Consider the following 27,826-nt stretch of genomic DNA (forward strand, 5'->3'; position numbering starts at 1 on the left):
TGATGGACGAAGATCAGGACCGGGTGCGAGGCCTTGGCGATATATATCAACTTTCCCACTTGTTGGGTTTTGCCTATGGAGAAGGGGGAGGCAGTACTAGAGGGGGGGGTAGGGGATTGCTCAGGTTGCGACAACGTTGTCGCCGGCCAATATGATACACGGTTTTCCGCTGCCAGAAACGAAACCGATTCCTTCGTTTGCCGGAGCCGTCCTCGCTGCCCGCACTTCCCCGGGTTTGCGTTTCATTCATCCGCACGGAGTAGCGGCCGGCCCTGTTTCCAATCTACCGTGCTAGTGTTAGTCTGTCGCGGGGATGGTGTTTGGCAATGAGATGAAATTTCCTATTTGGGAAATGGGGAGAGCTGGGGCTCCTCTTATTCGCCCAATGACTTTTGCTTGATTGGCCAATCCGTCCCCACTTGCGTTGTCATGCTGTTCTCCACCTCATTGGCCAGCCATGGTCACGTGTATAGCTGTCAATCGCGAACGCGTCCAAAAGGGGAATAGCGGCCATGGGGTTTCCCCTGACGCTTGAATGCATCCTCAACTTCGAACAAGTCATTATACGAGCGCGGTTGCACACGCATGGCACCCCAAGCCAGCGAGCTAGCACTCCCGTCAAGTGCGCATGTGAGGAAACCAAAGCGGAGCGTTTGCGTCCCCGCTGTTTGTTCCGAATGTTTGTCCCGAATGCTTCTCCATCTCACCATGTAGTGCGGTGTGCGGTACGGCGCTGGCCCCCTCGGCGTCTCGCGTAGCAAGGTCGGCAGCGGCCGTGGGTTGCATCGAGCACCTGCGGTATGGGGAGGCCCCCCGACGCGCGAACCGACGACACTACCCGGTGGGGCGGTAGAGAAGATGCATGCAGTCGACATGGCCGTGACGCTGAAAACTTAATTGCTGCTGCATGCACGTCGGTTCGTTCGTCGTAGGACGTAGCTTCAGAGTGGCGCAGGCGGCATGCGTCGTGCGGCCCGAGGCGCGATCCAAGAGAGATTCGTTCGGTGCAAATAGTATTACTCTAATGATAATTCTACTCGTCAATCGTGATGCGCTTCGTCCGGGAGCCAACCCGTGGCAAGGAATCAAACGCGTCTCAGGCAGCGAGACGGCCGCCCAAGGCGCACCCCCCCCTCGTCGGGCGGCTCGACCGAGCGACTCGGCCTAGTGCAAGCCGCTCTCGCCCGTGGCGGCCATGTACTTTTGGCAGTTGACGAGAATCTTGACCTGGTCGCTGACGTCGTTGAGGCGGCCGAGCACCTTTTTGTTCCCGTCGACGAAGCCGAGGATCGAGTAGGGGATGCCCGTCTCGGCGCAAAACTCCTTGACGAGGGCCTGGACGCGGCGGAGGTTGTGGCGGGGCAGGCGAGGGAACAGGTGGTGGACGGCCTGGAACTGCAGGCCGCCGTGGATCCAGTCCAGCCAGGCGGGGCAGTCGACGTCCATGGTGGTGCGGAGCTGACGCTGGGGGAACGACTCGACCTCGCCGAGGTCCGACGTGGACATGCCCCAGTGGGAGAGGGTGATCTGGACGTGCAGCGGCATGGTGATGACGTGCGAGACGAGGACGAAGGCGACGCGCGTCGGCCAGTCGGGCAGGGTGCGGAGGAGCAGCAGGTAGCCGAAGAGGAACCAGTAGCAGGCCATGAAGGCCATCTCCGTCGGGCGGATCCACCAGGCCTTGCTGCTGCCGAGGCCCGAGGACCTCGATGACAGGACGTGCAGCCAGGAGAGGAGGTAGAGGTTGAAGCGGGCGATGCCCATGACGGGGTAGTACGTGTACTTTTGGTAGGGCACCAGCAGCTCCGAGGCCTTGTCCCAGACGAAGACGAAGCCGTTGTAGTACGACGAGCGGAGCGACTTGAAGAAGGAGGGGCACGTGGCGAAGAGGGGCAGGTTCTGGATGTCGGGGTCGTGCTCGGGTTGGTTGGTGATGAGGTGGTGGACGTTGTGGCTGCTCTTCCACCAGCCGATGGAGAGGCCGCAGCAGAAGTCGGCGATGAACATGCCGATGAGCGTGTCGGCGACGAAGTTTTGCGTGATGGCGCGGTGGCCGGCGTCGTGGGCCGTGAACATGATCTGATGCTGCACGACGGGGCGCGTCAGCAGGACGACGGGGAGGGAGGGAGGGGGCGGGTGCGGGCAGACGAACCCAGAACAAGCCGAGGAAGACGGCTGAAGTCAGGTACCACTGGTGGCAGAGGAAGGCGAGGAAGAGGCCGAAGAGGGTGAGGTAGCGCGTCATCTCCTTGGCGTACTGCAGGTAGGGGCAGCTGTAGAGGCCTTCGTCGCTGATGCGTTGGTGGAGGGCCATGTACTTGGCCGCGATGTCCTCCTGGACGGCGGGATCGAGGGAGGGATACTCGTGCAGGTCGAGGTGCCTACCCTGCTGCACGGCCCACTCGGTGTACTCTTGCGGCGAGAGGCCGGCCCTGCCTCTGGGGGCCGGCTGCTTCTCGACGTCGTTGAGAGGATCGCCGGATATGTGACCGATGCGCGAGGGGCTGCCGCGAGGCGTGGCGCGGCGGGAGCAGGCGGGCTTCGGCTGGCATGCGGTGCCGAAGCCTTGGTCGCAGCGCGGGCTCAGACCGCCGGTCGGGGTGCCGACGTCGACGAGGGGGCTGTCGGGCAGGGCCTCCTTCTCGGCCGCGTGCCATGCAGGGTCCGACGCGGTGTCCGAAGCGGCCGGCTTGTCGAGCTGGTCTCGGACTTGATAGGTGCCTCCCCGGATGGGCGGTGTCCTATTGGTCCACGGACCCATCGGCTTCCGACCGATCCGGTACGCTTTCATGGTCTTCAAGGTTGCCGCCGAATGATAGCTGCAGAAAAGAGGTGTTAGCATCGGCATTGTTCCATGCGGCCGGTCGAGCACGAGGAATATGATAGGGTCGTCGACGCAGCGAGGCAAGCCATGTCTCGGGCCGGCCAGGAACGTGGTTGGGAATATGGCAGCCCCAACGGGCCATTTGGAGTGGAAATTTTTAAGCTTATTCACAGAGCCGCTGGAGCGAAGCATTCTCTACTTGCATCCCGCACACCTGTTTTTCTCCTTTTTTTTTTCTTTCTTTTTTTCCTTGTTTCCCCCATTTTTTGCTTTTCTCTTGACAAACGGGCTCCAGTACGGGCTCCAGCATGCATGCATGCATGGCCGGACCGGACCGGACCGGACCAGATGGGCGACCAGGGAAGGACAAAAGAGGAGGGGAGAAGAGGGGAGGGGAGAAGAGGGGAGAGGAGGAGAGAGGAGGGGGGAGGAGGGGGAGGATTGGGGGGAGAGGGAGTCTTTACGAGGTGATTTCGTTGGTGGCATCTCTGCCGACCATGTGCAGGATGGCGAGGCTGCCTCCCGGGTGCGTGGGGAGCCAGGAGTTGAGGCGCAGGACAAAGTCTTGGAAGATGACGACGACGTCGCCGTTGGCAATCATGGCATCGACCGTCTCGGGGGAGATGATCTGATCACGATCGGCCTTGCCGACGAACGAGGCCATCGAGGCGGCCATGGCGCTCAGGCTGTGTTTCTCGACCGAGGAATCGTCCGGGCCGTCGTTGCCCTCTACCGTGAGCGATGAGCGGGGGTGTCGGTCGGTGCGAAGGAGACGGGTGATGGTGAAGCAGCGCCGTGGCACTCTGCCATCGGAGACTGGAGAGGACGGCTGGCGATGCTCGATTCGAAGGCGCCAAACGGAATGGCGAGGCGGACGGGCGGGCAAGAGAATGAAGGGTTGACGATGTCGCTGGGAAAGCGGGCGCAGGAAAGAGAGGGGGGGGGATAATTTTAATGCAGATATAGGCAAGGACAGCAAGTGCGAACGGCAAGCCGCAGAGCAGGAAGAGGAGCAGAGGAAGTAGGCAAGTACGGAGAAGGTAATTAAGCAGGCACGAGTACAATGTAAGGAGCAGGTGCGCGTTGGTGCACGGCGCATGCGTCGGGCAGAGGGCTCCTGCCAGATCCCACACGACGACGACTGGACGGGCAGGCATTACCAACGGATGCCCCGTATCCGCGTATCGAGCACCAATGGGCTCGCTTCGCCTGACGGTGACCCACGGCAGCGACGACCGGCCCATGCTTGGCCCTCGCTCGTTGGCACGGAGTCGAGTGCGTTTACGGGTTATGCGAGCAAGTACCACTTGGCAGGCACAGCACAGCCGCAAGTACAGATACACAGGCGCGCGCAGGGAAGCGCCGCACGTCGCCGTACCTGTACGTGGACCGGACTCGCTCGCAGGTACGTGTACAAGCACGCCTACGGTGCCCTCTCGCCAAGCTCCGGCAGGGGATGAATGAGTCGTGGTGGTGGAGGAACAATGGAGCGAGCGAACCAAGGACGCGTGACGAGCGCACCGACTCGTGCCGCAGAGCAACAAGATTTCTCAGGGTAGGAGTATGGATTAGCACTAGCACGGCCAGCAATCACACGCACCTGCACCGTGGCTGTACTGTGCTCACAGAACTGTACACGTACCTGCTTGCGTGTGCTGCAAGTAAAGAGGTACTCAGTACACGGTGCGGGATGTGTCAGGGGCCGCCAGCGGCTCGCGGCCAGAGCGAAATCTCTTTGCCGCATGAACGGCTGGCCTAGCCGCATCAAGGGTGGATGGCCTTTTAGCGTGAAATCGGAAGGAAATCGTACGGTCGACGGAAGACGACGAAGCGGACGGCTGATGGATAGAGGCACGCAGGCCGAAGGCGAAATGCACCCACGAGGAGGCTGAGCCGGCTCGGGCGGCTCGAGCAAGAATCTCTCGAGGCCGCGAAGAATGACAGCGCCGGCGGGCGAGAGGGCAGACGAGCGAAACGGGTGCGTTTCAGTCCGAGTCGTCGTGCCTCCATTCATCACCGGTGAGGACAGCCGAGAGCCGGGTGCCCGCAAGCGTAGGGGTCTCTCCTCTGGGCGCCAGGAACCGCGCGTCGGGGACGAGAAAAAAGTGCCCCCAAGTAGTCGGACGCTGGTGCCTCGCAATGTACACCCGCGGTAGTGACCAGTAGGCCAGTACTCGGCGCCTGCGGGGGTCAGTGCACGACGAACCGGCCACCGAGTACCAGTACATGGTCGATGGAGCTTGTACGGGGAGGCGGCTGGTATGTGTACATGTACCATTTCGGCACCGTGGGTTCCTACCTATCGAACGGTACCTATGCGGGACCTGCATTTCAGGGTCCTCGTCCTGGAACGGCCCCACTCGCCATCGACTGGCTACCGGTACGGAGTAGTGTGCCTACCTTGTCGACGTACTGTAGTAGAACTGCTGCGCCACCAGCCCACGACTGCGCCCGCTGCCATTTCCGTTTGAGCTTGAGAAGGGCCCCCGGCCAATGTGCCAGGGCGGTACGAAGTAATATCACCACACCTGCGGAGTGCGCGTACAGTAAGTATACTGTGCGTACTGTAATCACTGGCCACCAACACAGCACTAGGTGTACGGCCACGGTGCGCTACGGAGTGCATACGGAGTGCGCGTACAGTAAGTACTTACTCCGTACTTACTGTGCGTACTGTAATTGCTGGCTACCAACACAGCACTAGGTGTACGGTCACGGTGCGTTACGGAGTGCATATGCGTGGTAGCGCTCGGTAGGGCCATCACGACGCCGTAATTGGCAGGTGAACAAAGCCATGGCGATGAATGGTGGGTAAAACGACGACGAGCTCGGAGCACAAGGCCTGCTGTAGGCACGAGTGGGAGCGTTGAGGCTCAGGCACAGCGATGCGGACTGCCGAGCCGTGGCGTCTCGTACGGCTTGGTAGGGTAGGGGAATCAAACGGAAGATGTGCTGCACGTGCACAGCACTTTGCTGTGTTGCTCCGTACATGTACATGTGCACAGGTACGGAATACTTTGGGTGTACGTGGTACACTTGGGTGCTTGCTATAATTACTAGGTACTTGGGTGTGTACTAAATACCTGGTAGGTGGTACGGAGAGCGACGGTGTTCCGATATAATTACTGCAGATGCCCATGTACGGAGGACTGTACTGTACATGGGCGAAACCATGGTACTTGTGCTTCGCCCTTGTACCACGTACAGCACTGCAAGTACATGTACTTTGTCTGCAGGTGTAGGTGTACATGGAGTTGTCGGTGTACTGTACTTGCTGTATGTACTCCGTACGGAGTACTCCGTACAAGCACGGTAATTACTGGTAATTACGCCACAGGCGCATGCAGCACCCTCGTCCAGTTCGTCCGCTGCTGCACAAGTACCTACTGTGCTGGTTGGCACTCCATTTTTGCAGATAGCCGCGACCACAGGTAGGGTACTGGCAGTCATAAGTAGGTGTGCAAGTGCAAGTACGCGTATTCGTGTGGTGCCGAGAAGAGGACGAAAGGTACTGTTGTCTCGGAGTGTGTTGCGGGTGTGGTAATTGGCATGCGTCGTCGTTACGGCATTGATACGACCCAAAAAAGCGTAGTCTGTTTGTCGTGCGAGCCGCTGTTTCGGCCGCTTCAGTACTCCGCAGCAGAACGAGCACGCACAGAACGGGCACGCACAGAACGGGCACGCACAGAACGGGCACGCACGCGCAAAATACAAGCCAGTTGTAGGTGAACTGTAAGTAGTTGTACACCTGCACCTAGATGTACACCTGCACCTAGTTGTACTTGCACCTGCACCTAGATGTACATCTGCACGTAGTTGTACTTGCACCTGCACCTAGTTGTACACCTGCACCTAGCTTTACACCTGCACCTAGTTGAACACCTGCACCTAGTTGAACACCTGCACCTGGTTGAACACCTGCACGTAGTTGTACACGCTTATTGTACTTGTACACCCAAGTGCAGTACCTGTAACGTGCAAGTGTAAGCACTTGATTACTTGCAAGCATACCCCGACGTACTCCGTGCAGTAGGTGCATTTGCAGCACTTGTACGGAGCAGTACATACCTTAGTACCTACAGTATGTGGCAAATACTTTTTGCCCACCCTTAGGTACCGCATTTTTTGTCCAATAATATAACCTAATCGAGAATGGTACCTAAAGGTGGGCAAATACTTTTTGCCCCCCACCCCCCCCCCAAAACTGTACTAGGTACTTAAGTATGTGCCTAGTAGTAGGTACAGCATCAGCAAGCACACCAAATGCTAGGCGCAGAGCACGAGTCCAGCAAGGCCGCCATTCTCCATCCTGCCCCTGCCCTCTCAGACCAATAGATGCGAGCACCCCAACATGCGCGCAGCTTCCCATGATGCCCATTGCCGGGACGAGTGTTTGTGGGCGGCGTGGACGAAAGATTGACTGTCGACCAATGCATTGATTTTTCGACGTTGCGGCTGCACGTTGTGGCGCACCTTGGCAAATGAACGAGGCGCAGAGGCAATTCGCATCGGCTGCGCCATCGGGCAGAGCCCCCCCCAGGCTGGGCATTCCCAACGCATCCGGCCCTCATGCCATTCTCGTCCATTGTGCTGTTGGTACGGAGTTCGCACGGAATCAACACCGTGCATGCAGTGTTCATGTTATACAGTAGGTGTGGGCACCTGCTCAAGGCAGCAAGTGGTGTCCGCGTAGGCGCAAGTATTATGTCACAAATAGCACCTACCAAATCCACATGGACTGTGGCGCCTGTTATTTGTGGCTGGTTTGGTGCAACGTAATTCTGTACGGGTACTTGCTACAGTGGGGGGGGCAAAAAGTATTCGCCTACCTTCAGGTACCATTTTCTATTACATTAGATTGGACTAGGAACGAGGTCCCTAAGGGTAGCCAAATACTTTCTGCCACATGCTGTAGGTGTCTAGTAGTACTTGGAAGTAACGCAACACATGCGGTGCTGCGGTATTATTGCCCGTACTTATGTCGTGCTGCAGCTGTACATGCACATGTACATGCGAGTACGTGTACGTACAGCACTCCGTACAAGTACTTGATCAAGTACGTGCAGGCGTACGTATTATGATGCAACAGAGGGAAAAAAGGGGGCCGCCCTGACTAGGGCTACAACGAATCAAGGATCGTGAGATGGGTCAGAATCAATCTATTGGTGTTCTTCTTGATGTTGTTGTTGCCAACCACAAGGTGTCCTCTGGGCCTGCTTAAATAGGCGCAGATGTGGACACCGCTACGTAACTAACTACCCGGACTTTAACCCCGTTACAGGCCTGTTGACGCGTCGGCGCGACATATTACTTACTTGCAGAGTACCTAGTAGTACGGAGTATTAAGAGTATTATTACTTCCAGGTACTCCGTACCGACAGTAGGTATTACTTGCCTAATCATACGATTGCTGTACGGAGTAATTACTCCGTACTGTAGATGAGATGCACAAGGGCTCGGATTAGGGTTAGTCCGGAGCAGGCCCACAATAAGCATCAAGCTTATCGAAAGAGGCCTAGGCTTATCATCGGTTTTTTGGTTACCTTGTTGCATCTTGCTCCTTTAATAACGTAGGCCATTATTTCGTCTCGGTCCTCGGATGCCGATACCAAGGTTTCTGCCGCGCCGACGCGACAACGGGCCTGTAACGGAGTTCAAGTCCGGGTGGTAAGTTACGTGATGGTGTCTACTTATATTTACGCCTCTTTAAGCAGGCGCCGAGGACACCAAGTGGCCGGCAACAACAGCATCAAGAAGTACACCGATAGATTGATTCTGACCCATCTCGCGATGCTTGATTCGTTGTTGTAGCCCTAGTCAGGGCAGATCCCCTTTTCCTCTGTTTCATCAGTTTCACTAGCTTGCATTAATGATAGATGCAACCTGAAATCGTACCGAGTCTGACGTCAAGGGCTACAGGCGGAACGAGCCATTCCAAGTACTTGCAAGCAGATCAGTTACGAAAATTGCACGAGGAAATAAGAAAAGAAGTCGAGTTCGTTGGAAAACGAATGGCAACTCACCACAACAAAGTCGAAATCGACAACAGAAAGGAATACAAAGTCGGACAAATCCTAGACGCACGAAAACAAGGTCAGCAACAGGAGTCCCTTGCCAAATGGAAAGGATACGGACCAAAGGAAAATACCTAGGAGCTACCTACTCAAGAACCTAATGAATTGCCAGTCGCCGTTGCGGCAGTTCCATTGACGGAATCAAAGATGAGATCCTCCGGAAGCTCCAGAGAACTCCAACCCATAGCCGACAGCGTCTCAATCGAATGAGCTGCCGACGCAAGATTTTTCATCCACCTCTGTCTGCAGCGTTGATGACTCTTCGCGACGTATCATGAGAAGCTCGCGCCGCTCTGTAAGGAGGTCGGTTCTCTGCCTCCTCTTCCTCTCGCTCTAATCGCTCGGACTCGGACAAAATCCCCGAAACTGCCAAGCAATGTCGGCGGAACCCGCACGACCCCAAAGGACACGCACGACTGCTTCGCCCCACGCACTCCTTGCAACGGGACGATCCCTTTGCCATCCTATAGCGCAGGCAACGGGAAGAACAGAACGGGCAGGGCATCACCTCGTACCCATACGAGTCACCAAACGCAAACAGAAGGTCGTTTTCCGATTTCTTTCGACCAGAAACCTTGCCCTTCCTCGGCCTGGTATCAGCACCGTGTCGTAAGGAAAGGAAAGTGCGGGGTGCCTTGCAAAGAAAGACGTGAGAAGAACCGACGTCCTTGTACGCGCCGAAATCAAGACAATGTGCATCACGACCGACACACCCAGGTCGCATGAAAGGCCGCCTATGCTGTACATTGCGAGGTAACAGTCTGGTGACGCGTACAGTTCCTGCTGCGGACAATGAAACTACGCCAAGATATTCCTCAGGATCAATCGAATACGAGTTGGATTGGCCGAAGCTCGCATACGGCCCCGGCCACGTCTTACGGAAAGCCAAAGTATATAAATAAACTGGCTGTCAAGGCTTTCAGAGTTCTCGCAGAACTAGGTATAAGTAAAGGGCGACGCCCCGACAGATACTGGCCCCCCATCAACTCGGACTCTATTCACTTATTCCTGTCACCATCCCATCTTCCTCCGTTGGAAAACGTTGCATATACAATGAAGTTCTTCATTTGCCTTGCCGCCCTCGGGCTGGCCACCGCCACACCGCTGGCCGACGCCAAGATCGAAAAGCAAAGCACCACTTCGAACTTGACTTTGCCGCAACTACGAGCGCGCCTTGCATTGTGTCTCGAGCGAAACCCACCAACGGACGGTCCGGTCCTATCGGACTTTGCGGCTTCACGGGCATCCGAGTACCAGACGGAAGCACAACTTCTTGGGGCAGTTGAGGAGTGTGAAGACAGTGCGAGGCGGGAAATCGAGAAAAGACAGGGCGACTGCAGTGTCATTTGTCAGCGTGCAAAGGGCACGAAGCACAAGAAGGCATGCATCGCGAGGTGCCGAGAGGAACTGTCGGAAGATTAATAAGATGCCATAACTTTGGTTATTGGACATGTGAATCTGTGGATTGAATCTTGACTGATTGATTCCCTCCACCTCCCAGTCTTGGTCGGGTACGGCAGGGTATGTTCTATTATTCTAGCTTACACATAAGAGACTGTGTCCTTGTTCCAAGCAGAGTCAATGGACTCGTATGATTTAGACTCATCGTGGTCCAATGTTGGTTCGGTGCTGGGGGAAACTGGTAACAGGACATCTCTTTCAACAATTCATTCTGGTACGAAGGAGGAAAACGAGGTTGCGATGACGCGGCCTACTTATCCCCTACGTAATGGTGTGGGTGGCGATTACGTAATCCTTGTCTAGGACACTTTGCATTGACGTGCCTTGGACATAATATACAGGACCATTTCATTTGTATGCTCCTGTTGAATACGGCATCGTATAATAATAGTGAGACACAAGCATCTGCGCTGCCATGCATGTGTACTTGTACATGCACACATCACGGCGTGGGCAGCACGAGCAGAGGGACGCATGCGCTGCAAGCAAGTAATTACAGCGCTCCCCAGGCGGCACTGGGTAGGTACCGTTGGCACCACCGCCGCCATGGACCTGGCTACCTACCTACCCTATAGGCGCCCTCGACCAAGCTTCATCCGACGACGGTGACGCCACGTAACGTTACCCGAGCCGACCCGTTCCCCTCCTCCGGCCCTTGGGCGACGTTGCTGAGCAGAAGCACGTTGACGACACGCATCCATCCCAGCTCCTTCTCCCTCGCTCTGCTTCTCGGTGCACGCCGCTACCGACATTGCCCAGGACGCAAACGCCGACGGCAAGCTCGGACGTACGATTCCCGCCTCGCCCGTCCGACGTGCTCGTCATCGTCATCGTCATCCCGCCGCGAGCTTGGGTGGCCGGGGAGACACTTGGCTCCTCCGGCTTGCCTCGTCATCACGGATTCCGCCTGACGGCATTGGATCCTCGCCCTTTCCCGGCAACGGCGAGAGGGCCTCGGACACGGGCAACATGGCTTCGGGCAAGGGCGAGATGGCCTCGGACAAGGGCGAGATGGCTTCGAACAAGGGCGAGATGGCCTCGAGCTCGATGACTCCAAACGACGGCGACATGGCTTCAGCCAAGGGCGGCACGGCTTCGGCCGGCCACGAGGGCCTGCAGCCGCTCCATCCGTCGATGGCGGGCAAGCTGGACCCCGTCTTCGAAAAGCTCTACAACGACCACGTCGCCTCGACTCCGGCCAGGCCCCTCGACCTCGGCCGGCTGCGCTCGACGTACTCGACGCTCTACAGCTACGGCACCGGCCCGGCGCCCGACGTCGGCCGCGTCTACGACGCCAAGATGCCCGTCGACGGCGAGCCCGACGTCGAGCTCGACGTGCGCGTCTACGAGCCGGCCACCGAGGGGCCCTGGCCCGTGCACCTCGACTTTCACGGCGGCGGCTGGGCCGTCGGCGACCTCGAGACGGAGGCGCACATCTGCCGTCACATCTGCCGTCACGCCAACGTCGTGGTCGTCGACGTCGCCTACCGGCTCGTGCCCGAGTTTGCCTTCCCGACGGCCGTCGCCGACGGCTACGCGGCGCTCCGCTACGTGCAGAAGCACGGCTTCACCGCCTTCAACGTCATGTCGGGCAGCATCTCGCTCGGCGGCGTCTCGGCCGGCGGCTTCATCGCGCTCGCGCTCGCCCACTTTGCGCGCGACGACAACATCTCGCTGCGGCTCGTCGCCGTCGGCACGCCCGTCATCGACGACCTCTCGCGGCACCCGTCGGCGGCGGCGTCGCCCTACCCGTCGATGCGGGAGAACGAGTTCGCGCCGACGCTCAACTGGAAGCGGCTGGCCTGGTTCGACGAGCTGCGGCGGTCGACGTCGCTGCCCGACGACGCGTCCGACGGCTGGCTCGTGAGCCTGCTCGACGCGCCCCGGTTCGAGGGCCTCTGCCGCACCGTCATCTTCACCGCCGGCGCCGACCCTCTGCGGGACGAGGGCGAGCACTACGGCCGGCTCCTGGCCGAGCACGGCGTCGAGGTGACGCTGCAGCGCTTCCGGGGCATGCCGCACCCCTTTATGCACATGGACAAGGACCTGTGGCAGGCGCGCGAGTTTATCGAGAAGACGGCGCGCGCCATCCGCCTCGCCCACTGGGAGTGACGCGGCGGACGAGAGGGGCGAGGACGGCGCGTGCAATGACGAGAAAGGACAGGCAACGTCAAGCGTCGACGGGCAATGACAGGCGTGGACGGGCAATGACAAGCATGGACAGGCAACGTCAAGCGTCGACGGGCTATGACAAGCATAAACATGCACGCCGCCACGCGCAGCTCGGGGAGAAAACGATGACGGCGGTGAATTTGTCACCAAGACACGTCCGAGACGGGCCGACAAAAGGTCACGCCAGGCGCCTCACGGCTCACGGCCCCTGCATCGTTGCCGGCGAGTACGGGGACGCGGTCGGCGAGGAAATGAGGGGGGTTCAGTGCAAAAATAGCCACGGGTCGTGGTGCGCCGGCACACGAGGAGAGGCGCTCCGCCCTGTGCAGAGTCGTACCTACGGGCGCGGCAGTGCGTTGTCTGTATTGCGTGTAGATGGCGAGGCAAGTAGATGCACTGGAGGAGGAGGAGGAGGAGGAGGAGGAGGAGGAGGAGGAGGAGGAGGAGCCCGGAATCGACTCTGGCGTATTACCAGTTGACCATGGGAGCGCAAGTACTGTACAAGTATACTACTAGGTAATTATCAATTAATACCTAAAGTAGGACATTGGGTACGGCGGGGTGGCAAAAATATCGATTCAATTTGTAGGAGTAGCGCTACCAAAACTGAATCGTCATTTTTGTCAACCGACTGTACTACCTGGTCTGCTCGATGGAATAATTAGTGCCCATGTGCTAGCAGGGCGTGCTGGACGGAGGCTTGTTCGGAGCACTGTCGGCGAGTACTAGGTACTACCTTGGCACCAAACTTGTTAGTACCTAGTACCTCGCAGGTGGGTGCCAAGTACATACTAACTACTACTAGGTAGTAGGTGGTGCTAGGCAGTACATTAGTACCTACCTAGCACCTACAGTGAGTACTAAGTACTAGGTACCTAGTACCTAGTAGGTACTACAGGTACTACTGCAAGGACCTATTACCAGCCCGCAACGCAGCTTGCTGACGAGCACTCCAACGTGCCACACCGACAGGTGCTTGAGTGTTGCGTCGCGGAACCGCCACGAGCACTTGCGCCGAGTGCTGTCCAGAGTATTCGGTGCCTGTCATTAATCAATCCCTTGTACCTGCATCCACTCCGTTCTCCGTGGTTGCGAACACTCACCTGGGCTCACCCGCTCGCAGGCGTAGGTGCCGTCACAGGAACTCGGTAATAGCGGTGCAGCATCAAGTCCCTTGCGGTAATACTTACTGCCTAGCACCACCTACAGTCGCTTGACAAAAGTGACGATGCAGTTTTGGTAGCACCAACCCCTACAAATTGAATCGACATTTTTGCCACCCCACTGTACGTAGCACCCAGGTAATGATAGCGGTGCAGCATCAAGTCCTTGCAACAATAAAGGTACCTACTGCCTAGCACCACCTACAGTCACTTGACAAAAGTGACTGTTCAGCTTTGGTAGCACTGCCCCTACAAATTGAATCGACATTTTTGCCACCCCATCTGTACCTGGCCCTACTTGGCACCCGGGAGCATCAAGTCCTTGCAGTAATACCTACTGCCTAGCACCACTTACAGTCACTCGACAAAAATGACGATTCAGTTTTGGTAGCACTACTCCTACAAATTGAACCGACCTTTTTGCCACCCCACTGTACGGAGTACCTGGCACCTACTTGGCACCGAGGGAGCGGCACAGCATCAAGTCCTTGCAGTAATACCTACTGCCTAGCACCACCTACAGTCACTCGACAAAAATAACGATTCAGCTTTGGTAGCACTACTCCTACAAATTGAATCGACATTTTTGCCACCCCACTGTACCTGGCATCCAGGTAATGGCGGTGCAACATCAAGTCCTTGCAGTGATACCTACTGCCTAGCACCACCTACCTGGCACCCAGGTAATGGCGGTGCAGCATCAAATCCTCGCAGTAATACCTACCGCCTAGCACCTACTTGGCACCCAGGTAGCGAGCTGTACACGTACTTACCACCCAAGTACGAATTGCCAGGCTCATATCGCATCGCCCGGCCCGCCGATCGCAGGCCGTCGACGCTAGCGGCACACCCGCCCCGGCGGCCCACCCGCCCCGGCGGCCAACCAAGATGCTGGCAGTGTCTCTGCCAAGACAGCAACGTCTGGAACGAGTCTCGGGGACGCACCGTCGGCTTGGCTGGTCGATCGTCCGTCAGGCTGGCTCGCTCGCTCGTGTTGCCGACGGCGCTCGCGACGTGCGAGATGGGCGAGGGATTCACGACAAACAGAGTCGTCGCGAGCGGCGCGAGAGGAGATGCGGCGAGCGCACGCACAGGCAACCACGCGTCCCGGGGGCGGCGGGCCACCCGAACAGCTCGCCGCGCCGCCGGGTCGGAGATGCCGGAGAAACTCGAGAGGGAGACGGGAGGAGGGGGCGGGGCGGGGGACGATTGGCTTTGCGAGGGCGCCCTTGGTGCGTCGTTCCGGGCACGCGCACGTGGAGGTGAGGAGGGCGAACGGGAGGCGGACCACGTTGCTCTCCCCGTACGGAGGCGGATGCGAGAACGAGGGTTGCCCGTCACTTGCAGCATCACAGCAATACTCGTACAAGCACGGGCTGCCTGCACACAGATGCCACCTCTCGTGGTACGGAGCAGGTAAATACGGAGCAGGTAATGATATACGGAGCAGGTAATAACATACGGAGCAGGTAATAACATACGGAGCAGGTAATGATATACGGAGCAGGTAATAACATACGGAGCAGGTAATGGGTAGCTGCGAGGTACCTAGTAGGTACTGTATTGCGGCGTCACATAATCGTGCCTACTACAAGTACCTAGTAGGTACTGTGCAAGTACGGTAATTATGGAGGACTCCCTACTTGATATTAGTCCGTACTGCGGAGGGGGTGGCAAAAGTGTCGGTTCACTTTGTAGCGGTAGCGCTGCCGTGATTGCATCGTCATTTTTGTCCAGCGACCGTACCCGTGCTGTACCGTAGGCACCAACACACCCACACACATGCACCGGCCGGTGCGGAAGAGGTAGACGACGCATACCTACGAGGCGCACGTCTCCCGCCCATCCGGCCTCCGGCTCGGGGATACGGTGGCCAGAGCCAGGCCGGCACGCATCCACGAGCCTTGCAAGCTGAATGGGCGGGTGGGGGCCGCGCCAAGGTGCGGTGGAAATCCCGCCTCGTGTGTGCTCCGTAATGCTCGCTGCGGAGATACGAGCTGGATCAAGCCTCCGTTCCTCGCAGCAGGCACCTCGCGCAAGCAGAAGCATGCCGGCGTACGGAGCGTCGAGAAGCAGCTTGATGCAGCGCCGAGGGAATACCAACCTGTCTCGCCTCGCAGCGACGACGAGCGGACGAACGGACCGAGTACCCCCGTGCGGCGTACCGCTTGCGTACCCTTGCGTGCGCTCCGTGCGGCCCATGTACCGGGCCGGTACCTGCAGCGAGGTACCGCGCAGCACGGCAAGGAGCACGCACTTGCGACTGCCGAGTGTCCATGTTCCGTGGGAAGGAACCGTCAGCTGGCGCACGGGCAAGCGAGGTCATGGGCCGCAGCCCGTCTCTCGTGCCTGCCGTCACGGCTCATGGCGGGGAGGAGGGTACGGAGCGATGCCGTAGAGATACACGCGCCGGCGAACCGTCAGGCGTACCGTCTACTTGGCCGCGGCACCTCGAACCGTCATGCGTACCGTCTTAGTGCTTGGCCGCGGCACCTCGACGCCGACGGTAGGTCACGGTAGGTCACGTGCCGTCCGGCCGAAGCTGCGCAACATCAGGAGCCACGGCGACGGCGGCAGGGGGCAGAGCAGAGTCTCGAGCAGAGAGAGATGGCGCCTTTGAGCGACGATGTCCAAGGCATGGGCGGACCGGTCCACGACTCTCGGATCTCTTCCGTTCCGTGCTCTACGCTGGAAGGCGTCCGGAAGCGTGCGAGGGCGGCGCCGGCGGACCCATGTATTTCCTAGGTGGGTGTGCAGTGCCTGTACCGGTACCTGGGCGTGCTGGGCAGTGCCTGTAGTTTGGGTGCACGCGCACCACGTCGAAGCAACGCGCCGACGACGCAGCAGTGCGATCAAGGCACCGCGCTGTCCGCAGAGAGTCGACGGACGGATGAATGATTCGCGAGAGAATGGGCTTCGACGGCGCCGAGACGTATGGCGAAATTCACGTCCCCGACGCGGCCGAGCAAACGAGCGAACAGTGGTTGGTCGCTCGGCCGCCATGGGCGCTGTAGTTGCGCTGTAAGAAAAAACAGCGGTGCGTCGGTACCTAGCCTCGTGGCGGTACCGAGTACATGCTCGCAAGGGTCGATGGGTGCGCCGCCTCGTACCCGCTACCGCCTGGCCATGTACCCCCCCGGGTCGCCGCGAGGGCAGGTGCTCACCGTACCGGGTAATCCGTACTGCGCTGGCGAGGAAGGAAGAATGGGCGGCGCCTCGGTCGACGCGGCGGCCGCCCCCACGGCTGCGCTGGAAAGGAGCGCCCCCCCCTCCTTCCCAGGCCGAACGTGGTATGGCGGGGCCGCCACCCGCGACCGTGAGCACCTGCCTGCACCTCGTCGACGCAGCACGCTCGCAGGGAAGGCGCCGCTGGCACTGCCGGAGCAGGTACAAATACTCGCCGACCGTGGTTTCGTCACGCTGCCAACACGCACACGTTGCCGTACCGATGGCAGCACCTGCTCCTCCTTTGAGCACCGCCAACCTCCTCCTCCTCCTCCTCCTCCTCTCACGCAATCGTGCCCTCGTGCTGCCTCGAGGGAACCGGCCCCCCTGCCGCCGGCCATTTCCCGCCGGCCATTGACCATTCGCCCTCGCCTCCTCTGTCCGCCACCCTTGTGCGTCCTGAGCTTACTCGGCCCCCACGCTCGAGCCGTCGACGACGCCCAAGGCAGCGACGGACGAAAAGGCAGAGAGAGACGACCCTCTTGCCGACGGAATACAGTGTCCTTGCACGTGGCGGAGAGCAAAACACGCAGCCGACGGCTATTTCCCCATTGCCTCGAGACGAAGCGGCAAGCCGTTGTGCACGGTAGCGACGGCACACGCAGCGACGGTACACGCATCAACGAGAACAGACAGACGCATCGACGGACGGAAAGGCAGATACGAAATTGCCAGTAAATACAGTCCCCTTCGCCCTTGGCGGAGAGCAAAACGTCCACCCTAGGCTAGATTCCCCACCCCCCGAGAGGAAGCGGGAAGCCGTCGTGCCCGCAGCGACGACACGCATCAAAACAACAGTCGGACGGTAAAGCAGAGACGCCCTCTTGCCGACGGGATAGTCTCCTTGGCCCGTGGCGGAGAGCAAAACACGCAGCCGACGCCTAGGTTGCCCATTCCGCGGGAAGCCATCGTGCCCCGCAGCGACGGTATATACAGCAACGGTACACGCAGCGACGGCACACGCATCAACAACAACAGACGGACGCACCGACGGACGGAAAGGCAGAGACGATTTCCCCAGTCCCTCGAGACGAAGCTGGCAGCGACGGCACACACAGCCTGCACGCGCATCAAAAACAACAGCCGGACGGTAAAGCAGAGACGCCTTCTTGCCGACGGAATAGTCTCCTTGGCCCGTGGCGGAGAGCAAAACACGCAGCCGACGCCTAGGATCCCGTTGCCTCGAGACGAAGTGGAAAGCCGTTGTGCACGGTAGCGACGGCACACGCAGCCTGCACAAGCACCGCATCTACAGTTGGACGGACCGCGGATCAACGGACGGAAAAGCAGAGAGGACCATCTTGCCGACGGAATACAGTCTCCTTGACCCGTGGCGGAGAGCAAAGCACCCGGCCGACGCCTAGGTTCCCCAGTCCCTCGTGACGAAGCTGGCAGCGACGGCACACGCAGCCTGCACACGCATCAAAAACAACAGCCGGACGGTAAAGCAGAGACGCCCTCTTACCGACGGAATAGACTCCCTGGCCCGTGGCGGAGAGCAAAGCACCCAGCCGACGCCCAGGTTCCCCAGTCCCTCGAGACGAAGCTGGCAGCGACGGCACACGCAGCCTGCACCCGCATCAGAAACTGCGGTTGGACGGACCGACGGACGGAAAAGCAGTGACGACCCTCTTGCCAACAGAGTACAGTCACTTCCGCCCGCGTCGGAGGGCAAAACACGCACCCTAGGCTAGTTTGACGACCTTTCGACATATTACAGTCTCTTTCGCCCGTGGCGGAGAGCAAAATACAACGACGGACGGACGGAAAAGCAGTGACGACCCTCTTGCCAACAGAGTACAGTCACTTCCGCCCGCGTCGGAGGGCAAAACACGCACCCTAGGCTAGTTTGACGACCTTCCAACATATTACAGTCTCTTTCGCCCGTGGCGGAGAGCAAAACACCCACCCGACGGCCAGATTCCCTACCCCCGCGAGGCGAAGCTCGAAGCCGTTGTGCACGGCAGCGACGTCACCCGAAGCCTGCACACGCAGCCTGCACACCTCACAACGGACCGACGGACGGAAAAGCAGTGACGGCCCCCTTGCCAACGGAATACAGTCTCCTTGGCCCGTGGCAGAGCCACCGATTCCTCATTCCCTCGAGACGAAGCGGAGAGTCGTTGTGCACGGCAGCGACATCACACGCAGCCTGCACACCTCAACAACGGACCGACGGACGGACAAGCCCAGACGACCGACGGACGGAAAAGCAGTGACGGCCCCCTTGCCAACGGAGTACAGTCTCCTTGGCCCGTGGCAGAGCCATCGATTCCCCATTCCCTCGAGACGAAGCGGAGAGTCGTTGTGCACGACAGCGACATCACACGCAGCCTGCACACGGCAACGACATCACACGCAGCCTGCACACGGCAACGACATCACACGCAGCCTGCACACCTCAACAACGGACCGACGGACCGTCAAGCCCAGACGACCGACCGACGGAAAAGCAGAGACGCCCGACAATCCGCTTGCCATCGCGCGCGTCCGCCTCGCCACCACCGACGCTCGCTCAGATGGGCTCCGAAAGCCGTCCCGTCTGCCACCGCTGCGCCCAGATCAAGCAGGCGTGCGATGGCAGCTTGCCGTGCGCGAGATGCGTTCGCCTGAGCCTCCCCTGCCGGCCGCGCCACGCCGTCGCAGGTGTCGTCGAGCCCGAGGATCCGCTCGTCGACATGCCCAAGGCGCGCATACGGAGGGTCCAGACCGGCTGCCTCATGTGTAAGCGGCGCAAGAAGAAGTGCGACGAGACGAAGCCGCGCTGCGGCGACTGCCGACGCCTCTGTCTCGATTGCACCTGGCCCCCGGAGCGCCACGGCCGAGCCAAGGGGGGCGCGCCGCCGCCGTCGTCGTCGTCGTCGTCGCCCCCCCCGAAGCCGGCGAAGCCGACGACAGAAGCCGACGGCTTGACGGCGCCGAGCCGGCCGCCGTCGACCATGGAGGTGGTGATCCGCGGCAGCCCGAGCCCTGTCTCGACGCCGTCGAGCGCGCGGCAGGGGAGCTACGACAGCGGCCGGGGCAGCAGCGTCGGCAGCCGCGCGAGCCCAAGCAGCCTCCGCCGCCACGGCGTGCACGTCCGCTACGGCAACGAGTCGGACGCGGCGCCGAGCCTGCCCGTCGCCCTCGCCATGCCGGCCGGGCCCGCGCCGCTCGCACGCGCCCTCCCCCTCGCCCTCGGCCCGGCCGTCCCGGCCCTGGAGGGGAGCGCGGCGCCGCCCGCGGCCTGGGACGTGTCCCGCTCGCCGGCCGCCTGGGTCGACGCCGTGACGCCCGCGAGCCACGGCAGCCCGGCCTCGTCGTACGACGGCGCCCAGATGGCGTCGCTCTCCCTCTACGTGCCCCAGCTGCTGCCGCAGATCTCGTCGCCGCTGGACAAGGCGCTGCTCAACCACTACTCGACCATCGTGTCGTCGATCCTGTCGAGGCGGGCCTCGCCGAGCAACCCCTACAACAGCTACCTCCTGCCCATGGCCCAGGGCAACGACCTCGTCCTCCACTGCATCCTCGCCCTCTCGGCCAACCACTGGCGCAAGCTGCAGCCCGACATGGGCGACCGCGGCCTGCTGCACAAGAGCAAGGCGACGCAGGCCCTCGCCGGCCTGCTGCCCCACGTCGACCGCACGAGCGCCGACATCGCCCTCGTCAGCAGCCTGCTCCTCTGCATGACGGAGCTCTTCGACGGCACGAGCGAGGGCTGGAAGCTGCACCTCAAGGGCGCCAAGCGCCTGCTCGTCGCCCTCAAGAAGCAGCGGGGCGACGTCATGACGGGCCACTACAAGTTCTTGCTCCGCCTCGCCCGCTTCCTCGACACGGCGGCGACGACGTCGACGTGCCGCCCGCCGCTCATGGGCGACGAGGAGGCCGAGGCGGCCGCCCTCGACCGCATGACGGCGACGCCCGACGACGAGGACTCGGCCGTCTACGGCATCCCCAAGGAGCTCTTCCACCTCATCGACCGCGTCAACACGCTCGCCGACCTCCGGAGCACGCGCGTCGACCGCGCCTCGGAGGCGGCCTTTCGCGCGCACGCGCGCGACATTGAGGAGCGCATCGACCGCTGGTCGTGCGACTTCGCCGCCGCCTCGGCCGCCGACTTGAGCGCGACGCCGCCGGCCGACGACGACGTCGCCCACGCCGCCACGGCCTTTGAGCACTCGATCCGCCTGCGCCTGCACCAGATCGTCGAGGGCTACGAGCTCACCGACCCCAAGGTCGGCCGGCACGTCGAAGGCATCCTCGACTGCGTGCAGAGCATACGCTACGGCAGCCCGCTCGAGACGTGCCTCCTCTTCCCCCTCGTCATGGCCGGCGGTGCCTGCTGGAAGATTGAGCACCGCGTCGTGATCCAGGATCGCCTGCTCGTCATGGAGCGGACCTGCGGCTTCGGCTACGTCTACAACGCGCGGGACCTCGTCGAGCGCGTGTGGGCGAGCCGAGACCAGGCGGAAGGGACGGGTGCCGTCGTGAACTGGGCGCGGATCCGGTACTACGAGATGAACGGCCTCGTCGTCTTCTGAGGCCGAGGATGGGGCACCGACGGCAGGCGTTTGACGTCGACGAACGTCGGCCCTCTCGGGGAGCATTGTCTGGCGTGCGTGGGCGCACGTGAGCGTCGGAAGCCTTGCCGTCGATGCGCTTTCTCGGGCCCGTGGGTTCTGCGATGCCGGCCCGTGCCGGAACGTCAGACGCTCGTCGTGACGGGTTTGCGCGTTCGCTCGCAGGCCGCCGCCGCCTCCGGGTGTGACGGACGAGGAGGCCCACGCTCTCGTTGCCGCGTTGCCGCCGCCTCCGCGCACGTCGTCGCACGTCGTCGTCCTCGGTCCGGTGGGAAAGCCCGCCGTCGCGTCGACGACCTTGTCGATGCTCCGAGCATGGATGGGCCGCATTGGCATGGCGGCCGAGATGGCACGTCGGCGGGTGGCAGGACGAAGCGCAGGTTACCGAGCTTGGCTGAGGATGCGGTCGCCGGTCGGCTTGCTGCCGCTCTCAAAGGGTCATGATGACCTCGATGGCACCCGAGCAGACGGGACGGCGTCATGCCGCTGGAGGCGTGGCCCGGTGGTCGTTTCTGAGCCAGGGCCGTGGCCTGCTGCGACGTGGCGAAGAGTGTCGTCGCCGGTGGCCGCTGCGTGTTGTGCGCTCGACGAGACCGAGGACGAACGGACCAGCGTTGGGTTCGCGTCCGTCGGGCGACGTCGACGACTCGCTCGTCAAAGTGGAGGCATCGTCGTGCATCGGCCGTGCTGGGGAGCGTCGTGTGTGGTGCGCAGGGCATCGAGGGCAAAAGGCTGCAGAGCTCGTTCTGCACGTTTGCTGCCGGACGGCGGACGGCGGACTCGGGGGTCTGCCTCGAGCACGCATGCAAGGAGTGGCAGGTGGGCGATTCGTCTCGGGCGACTGTCGTGCCGCCGGGGGGGTTGGCTTGAGAGGTTGGCGCTTGGCTTGCGTGACATTTTCGTCGTAGCAAGCTCGGATGCAAATAGTTTTGCTTTACCTTTCCGCCTCTGTCGTGAGAGTAATTCATTATTTATCGACGCAACCTGGACCCGTCAGTGCGAGTGATGTCGGTGCTTTGCCAAGGTGCCCTTTTGTCCATGGGTCGGGGACACGTTCGGGACACGTTCGAATCGGGCAGGGCGTACCGAGTATGTCTTGGAGCAAGCTAGAGGCCGTCGGATGCGAGACGGCCGGCGCACACGGAGCTCCACGGAGATACGGAGATGAACGATGTACGTAATACCGGCAGGCCGCAAGCATGCGACAAGACTGGTGGATGACGAAACATGGTGGCCTCTGCCCAGCCGCTTGCTGGCCGTGGCCGCTAGCGGCCGTCGTTGGTTGGTCGGCGGCAGCCAAAGAAACTAAAAGGAAGCCTTGGCGCATGCTGATCCGCGGGCCCTACCGAGACGACCAGGGAGGACTATCGACGAGCTGGAGAGTGCTTCGTTGCATGCATGGCCAGCCATCCAGGGGCGCGATGTCGATGCTTCGTTCGTTCGCCGTCCGACCGGCAAGTGCTCTCGGACGAGATGCGACGGCCACATGATTGCTGGCGACGCGGGTCGTGTGACGTGCGTGACGGTGACGATGCGGCCGATGGAAGGGATAGGATGAGATGGGAGCCATCATTCCTGCGGGTGTGGAAGGACGCAGGTTCGGTGCAGAGCGTTGTACGGTCGTACGTGGTACGTTGGCGTAGGGAGGAATCCCTCCAAGCACCACTGCTGCTGCGAGTTAATACGAGGTTGGTACCTGTACGAAGACAGCACCTGGTGCTAGGTAGGTGTACCGTGTGATGCTCCAGCATCGGTACGCCCAGTGGTTAGTGCACCATCGCCAAGAGCATAGGCAGGGACGTAAGCGTACAGGCTCCCAGAAGGCTCAGGAGGATGATCTGGTCAAGCAGGTTGTCCACGACAATCTCTTAGGTGAAGGAAAGAATGGAAAGGAGACCGGTACATGCAGAGGCAGCACCTGCAGCTGCCGATATACACCTAGTACTCGGCAAGGTCGAAACCCGTCGGCACGGAGGTCAGCGATGCGACACGGCGAGATCTGACGGGGTGCATCCATTGCGAGCACTCGTACCTTTAGTGCTCGTAACTTTGGTGCTCGTACCTTTAGTGCTCGTACCTCCAGTACAGCTCGTACCCCCAGTACTGCTCGTGTCTCCAGTACTGCTCGTGTCTCCAGTACTGCTCGTGTCTCCAGTGCTGCTCGTGTCTCCAGTCCTGCTCGTGTCTCCAGTCCTGCTCGTGCTCGTACCTCCAGTACTGCTCGTGTCTCCAGTACTGCTCGTGTTTCCAGTACTGCTCGTGCTCGTACCTCCAGTACTGCTCGTGTCTCCAGTGCTGCTCGTGCCTTCAATGCTGCTTGTGCCTGCGACTGTTCGCCGCTACCAGCACACGAGCACTTGCAAGCTTGTACGAGTGCAAGCAGCCGTGCTGCAGCCTGCCTGCACATGCGCTGGCACTCGACAACCTCGCTGAATGACGTGTCGTCCAACGCCCCGGAAAGGGCATGACATGCCATGTGGTCTCGCTTCGCGTCCGATCCGAGCTGGATCTGGTCCGCCGGCGACCCGTCGAGCTGCGACGGCCCTTGCGGCGCTGTGCGAGGATGCCGACCCCTTTCCCCTGGTTATTGCTCGTGCGGTCGAACCATGTTACGCCATGCGACGGAGCCTCACCCTCGCCTGAGCTGGAGAGCGCCCAGGGATGGAGGGCGACACCCGCGGACGTGCACAAAGGCGCCTGTGAAAGTGCGAGTGGGGGGGTCCATCGGAAATGGTTCATGGCAGGGCGCCGATGGCCCAGCCGCCTCCGGATTGAAACGGTGCTCGCCGTCGTGAAACGGGCTCTCGCCGTGCATCGAGTGCCGACCGACGCGGAGATGGAGAGGACCGGACCAGCCTCCGCTGGCGTTGGCGCGAGGGTTGTGCTCGTCGTGGTGCCGGTGTCCGTCCGTGTCGGCAGCTCGTGCCGGCATTATTGCTGGCGAGGGTTGCTGGCCGCGCTGTGCTAGCGGGTTGGCGCAGAGGAACGGCAGTGGTGAGTGCGGCACCTACGGCCTGCTGCCAATACCGCTGTGCTTGGGCACCTCCAAGGCGGCATCGCCTAGGGATTAACACGCACTAGTGGTTGGCTTGCGACAGTTAGCGCCCGTTCCGACGGCAGCCGAGGAACCCATCCGGAGCCAAGACGGCACATGAACTTACTCTGCACCAAGTGCTTGCAAGTGCTGCTGCTGCTACTCGCACCTCGTCGCCTTCACTCCGTGCTCCGCATTCCATGCTGGCTGGTGCTGGCTGGCGGGTAGGCGAGAGACTGGCAATGCCCGTTCGTCGGATCCCAACAGTGTCTCGCAAGGAAAAGGGTATCCATCGACCATCTTTCCCTCTGTGCCATCGGCCGGTGGCAGCTGGCTGCATCGTGCCAGCAACTGCGAGGGCAGTCGGCACGTCCTTTCCGTGTCGGTCACTGGGCGGCACAGGTGCCAAGGTGACGCCAAGGCAACACCCGTCGCAGCCCCGACGAGCCGTTGCTCCATGTATGTGCGCCGCCGGCATTGTGTCTCCGGAACTTCGTCTCCGGAACCTTTCCCCGGAATGCACGCGCACCTGGAGCGTCGCGGGTGCAAGCCATAGGCCCGCCGAAACAGGTCGCAGGTCAGTCGAGTGCGCGAGGCGGCACCGAGCCGGCGCACCACGTGGCGCTGCCGAATGAGCAGAGGCCCCGCCCCGCGGTTGCGTGCTGCCTGTGGACGTTGGTCTAGGCGCAGTTGTGCCGCTCGCTGCCGGCGCATCGTCGATGCCACCACCGCCAGAATCGCCTCGCCATCTGATCCGTCACTCGGCCGTCGACGGTCCGCGGCGTTTGCTGCATCATCTGTCGACGGGCTTCGGCGTGGCGAATGGAATCGACCGACGCGAGATGCCAATATTAGTCTGGGCCATCCGCCTCCTTTGTCGCAGGACGCACCCGTGGCCGTCCACGGAGCTCGCCTCCTGCGGGCCGCCATGCACTGATCCGAGTCGGCGAGTCTCGATCCGACGCCGACCGTCTGCCTCGTCAACCGTACATGCATGCCTCTGCAATCGCATGCGTGGCCTTTGGTCGTCATCCCTCGGCGCCGGCATCGAGCGTGAGGTGGAGACTCGCAATGGGGCCATGGTCCCTGCTTTGCGACGGCTGCAGTGCCGACTCGGCCGCCTCTCGCCGACGACATCGTCCTGCTTCCTCCACCGCGTCGAGCATGGCACGTCCACTATTCGTTGTGCCCATTCGCGCAACCTCTCCCCATCACATCCAGGCATTCGTCCAGGCATCCGTCCAGGCATCCGTCCAGGCATCCGTCGAGGCATCCGTCCAGGCATCCGTCGAGGCATCCGTCGAGGCATCCGTCGAGGCATCCGTCGAGGGACTTGACTCCTCTTGCCGCCCCCTTTCCACGATCCTCTCGCCGTGACGTAGCTCTGCCCGCCGTCAAGCATCGAGGCACGCTTTGCACCATCGCATCCGTCACCCGTCCGCGAGCCGTTGGCGTGAGGCCCACGTGGGTGCGTGCGTATGCGTTCGTCGGTCGTCGGCGTGGCATGCACGACACCACGCCCCTCGCTGCGTCGACATTGTCAGATGCGATACCCGCACCGATACCGATACCGGTAACGAGACCGAGGCCAACCTCCACCCCGACGCCGACGGCGGCACCGACGTCGAGATGCCGTCCAAAGTTGCGTCCGTCGAGCCGCCCGCCACCGTCGTCGTGACGGGTGCCAACGGATTTATCGCCCAGCATTGCGTGGCGGCTCTCCTCGAGACCGGCTATCGCGTCGTCGGCACCGTCCGGTCCGCGTCCAAGGCCGACCTCGTCAAGGAGACGCATCGTTGCCACGCCCGTCTCGAAATCGTCGTCGTCGAGGATGTCACCTCGACCCGGGCCTACCTCGATGCTCTGCGCTCGTCGCGGCCGAGCGCCATCCTTCACCTGGCCGCGCCCTTCCGCTATGACGCCACCGACTTCGAGCGAGATCTCATGAGGCCGGCCGTCGGGGGCTCCGTCGCCGTGCTCGAGGCCGCCGCAGTGCTCGGGAGCGTCAGGAGGGTCGTGCAGACCAACAGCTTCGCCTGCATCTACGACGCCGCTGCCGGACCGTGCCCCGGGAGGACCTATTCCGCCCGCGACTGGAGCCCGCTGACGTACGAGGACGGCGTGCGGGCGGCCGACGTGCCGACAGCCTATCGGGCGAGCAAGGCGGCCGCCGAAAAGGCCGCCTGGAGATACATGCGCGAGCGCAAGCCTGCCTTTGACCTCGTCAGCCTCTGTCCGACCATGGTCTTCGGGCCCTTCCTGCCCGCGTCGAGACCCAAGACCATCGACGAGGTCAACACGAGCAACCGGCTCGTCTGGTCCGTCCTCTCCGCCGGCCCGAGCCGTCAGGTGCCGCCCACGAGGGGCCCCGTCTGGGTCCACGTCCGGGACGTTGCCGACGCTCACGTCGGTGCCATTCGCGTGCCCGAAGCCGGAGGGCGTCGCTATCTGCTCAGCGGCGGCGTCTACTGCAACCAGGAGCTGGCCGACCTGAGCCGCGGCCTCGCCGGCAAGAACCTGTCCCGGATACCGCTCGGCGAGCCGGGCAGGAGGGAGAGCGAGACGCACTTCGACGTCGACGCCACCGAGGCCGAGAAGGTCCTGGCCCTCCGCTGGAGGAGCCTCGAGGACTGTCTGAGCGAGCTGGTGCCGCAGCTGTTTGAGACGGAACAAGAATCTCGGTGATGAAGCCGAAACAACCAATTGATCTGGGGCCAATGGCAGGATACCATCCTCGATGAATACTGCTTCATGTCGGTTACTGGTGAGGGAGAAACGGAATGGCATGGAACGAGGAGGAAGCAGGAAATGAACGAGAACGGTACGATGCCATCGTGTATACTTGCGAGTAGTAGCCAAGTACGGAGTACCGCTGTGCCTATGATGAGCATCCATGTACTCCGCATAACCTCCCACATAATCGTCCCATGCTGCCGATAGGTGCCATGTAGCGAGTACACAATAGGTACCTACTATTCGTTACCAAGTACGAGGTAAGTGACACGCGTACTGCAGTACATGGCCGTAGGAAACAGCCACGGCACTTCCTGCCAAATACGTGCACTACACACTTATACGCCGGAAGCTGCCATCGACAGGTTTGTGCCTTCCTAGTTTATCAGTGGCGAGCTTCTTGGTGGCGATTTTGTCTGGGCAGGCACGACTCTTGATATCCGTTCCTTGCGGAGGCGGTGTGCACGGGGTTTGGATAGCTGGCCTGTGTCCACAGTGCTCACTGGCCGTCCATCACGTCACGTCACATCTTGAAAAGTTAAATGCTTGCAGAACCAGCAGACGACGGACAAGATCCGAGT

General features: G+C 61.0%; 6 protein-coding genes across 6 annotated transcripts; 4 read left to right on the top strand and 2 right to left on the bottom strand.

The window, feature by feature from the left end:
- Positions 1-1,164: 1,164 nt before the first annotated feature.
- DCS_06042 (fatty acid desaturase) lies at positions 1,165-3,500 on the bottom strand (the record flags this gene model as incomplete). The annotated part of the gene is made up of 3 exons (XM_040803334.1): positions 1,165-2,085; positions 2,153-2,819; positions 3,289-3,500. The coding sequence occupies 3 exons, from the start codon at positions 3,498-3,500 to the stop codon at positions 1,165-1,167; spliced, it is 1,800 nt and encodes a 599-aa protein (XP_040653438.1).
- A 6,451-nt stretch (positions 3,501-9,951) lies between these two features.
- DCS_06043 (esterase) lies at positions 9,952-12,471 on the top strand (the record flags this gene model as incomplete). Its single annotated transcript, XM_040803335.1, has 2 exons — positions 9,952-10,198; positions 11,066-12,471. 2 exons carry the CDS (start codon positions 9,952-9,954, stop codon positions 12,469-12,471), a joined length of 1,653 nt encoding a protein of 550 aa, XP_040653439.1.
- Positions 12,472-16,820: 4,349 nt separating this feature from the next.
- Positions 16,821-17,597, top strand: DCS_06044 (uncharacterized protein; the record flags this gene model as incomplete). Its single annotated transcript, XM_040803336.1, has 1 exon — positions 16,821-17,597. The coding sequence occupies one exon, from the start codon at positions 16,821-16,823 to the stop codon at positions 17,595-17,597; it is 777 nt and encodes a 258-aa protein (XP_040653440.1).
- Positions 17,598-19,438: 1,841 nt separating this feature from the next.
- On the top strand, positions 19,439-21,439 carry DCS_06045 (uncharacterized protein; the record flags this gene model as incomplete). Its single annotated transcript, XM_040803337.1, has 1 exon — positions 19,439-21,439. One exon carries the CDS (start codon positions 19,439-19,441, stop codon positions 21,437-21,439), a length of 2,001 nt encoding a protein of 666 aa, XP_040653441.1.
- Positions 21,440-23,542: 2,103 nt separating this feature from the next.
- DCS_06046 (uncharacterized protein) lies at positions 23,543-24,410 on the bottom strand (the record flags this gene model as incomplete). The annotated part of the gene is made up of 3 exons (XM_040803338.1): positions 23,543-23,695; positions 23,748-24,051; positions 24,112-24,410. The coding sequence occupies 3 exons, from the start codon at positions 24,408-24,410 to the stop codon at positions 23,543-23,545; spliced, it is 756 nt and encodes a 251-aa protein (XP_040653442.1).
- Positions 24,411-25,522: 1,112 nt separating this feature from the next.
- Positions 25,523-27,197, top strand: DCS_06047 (uncharacterized protein; the record flags this gene model as incomplete). The annotated part of the gene is made up of 2 exons (XM_040803339.1): positions 25,523-25,683; positions 26,057-27,197. The coding sequence occupies 2 exons, from the start codon at positions 25,523-25,525 to the stop codon at positions 27,195-27,197; spliced, it is 1,302 nt and encodes a 433-aa protein (XP_040653443.1).
- Positions 27,198-27,826: the final 629 nt, after the last annotated feature.

The sequence above is a fragment of the Drechmeria coniospora genome, chromosome 03 (assembly GCF_001625195.1).
Source record: "Drechmeria coniospora strain ARSEF 6962 chromosome 03, whole genome shotgun sequence".
Taxonomy (NCBI): domain Eukaryota; kingdom Fungi; phylum Ascomycota; class Sordariomycetes; order Hypocreales; family Ophiocordycipitaceae; genus Drechmeria; species Drechmeria coniospora.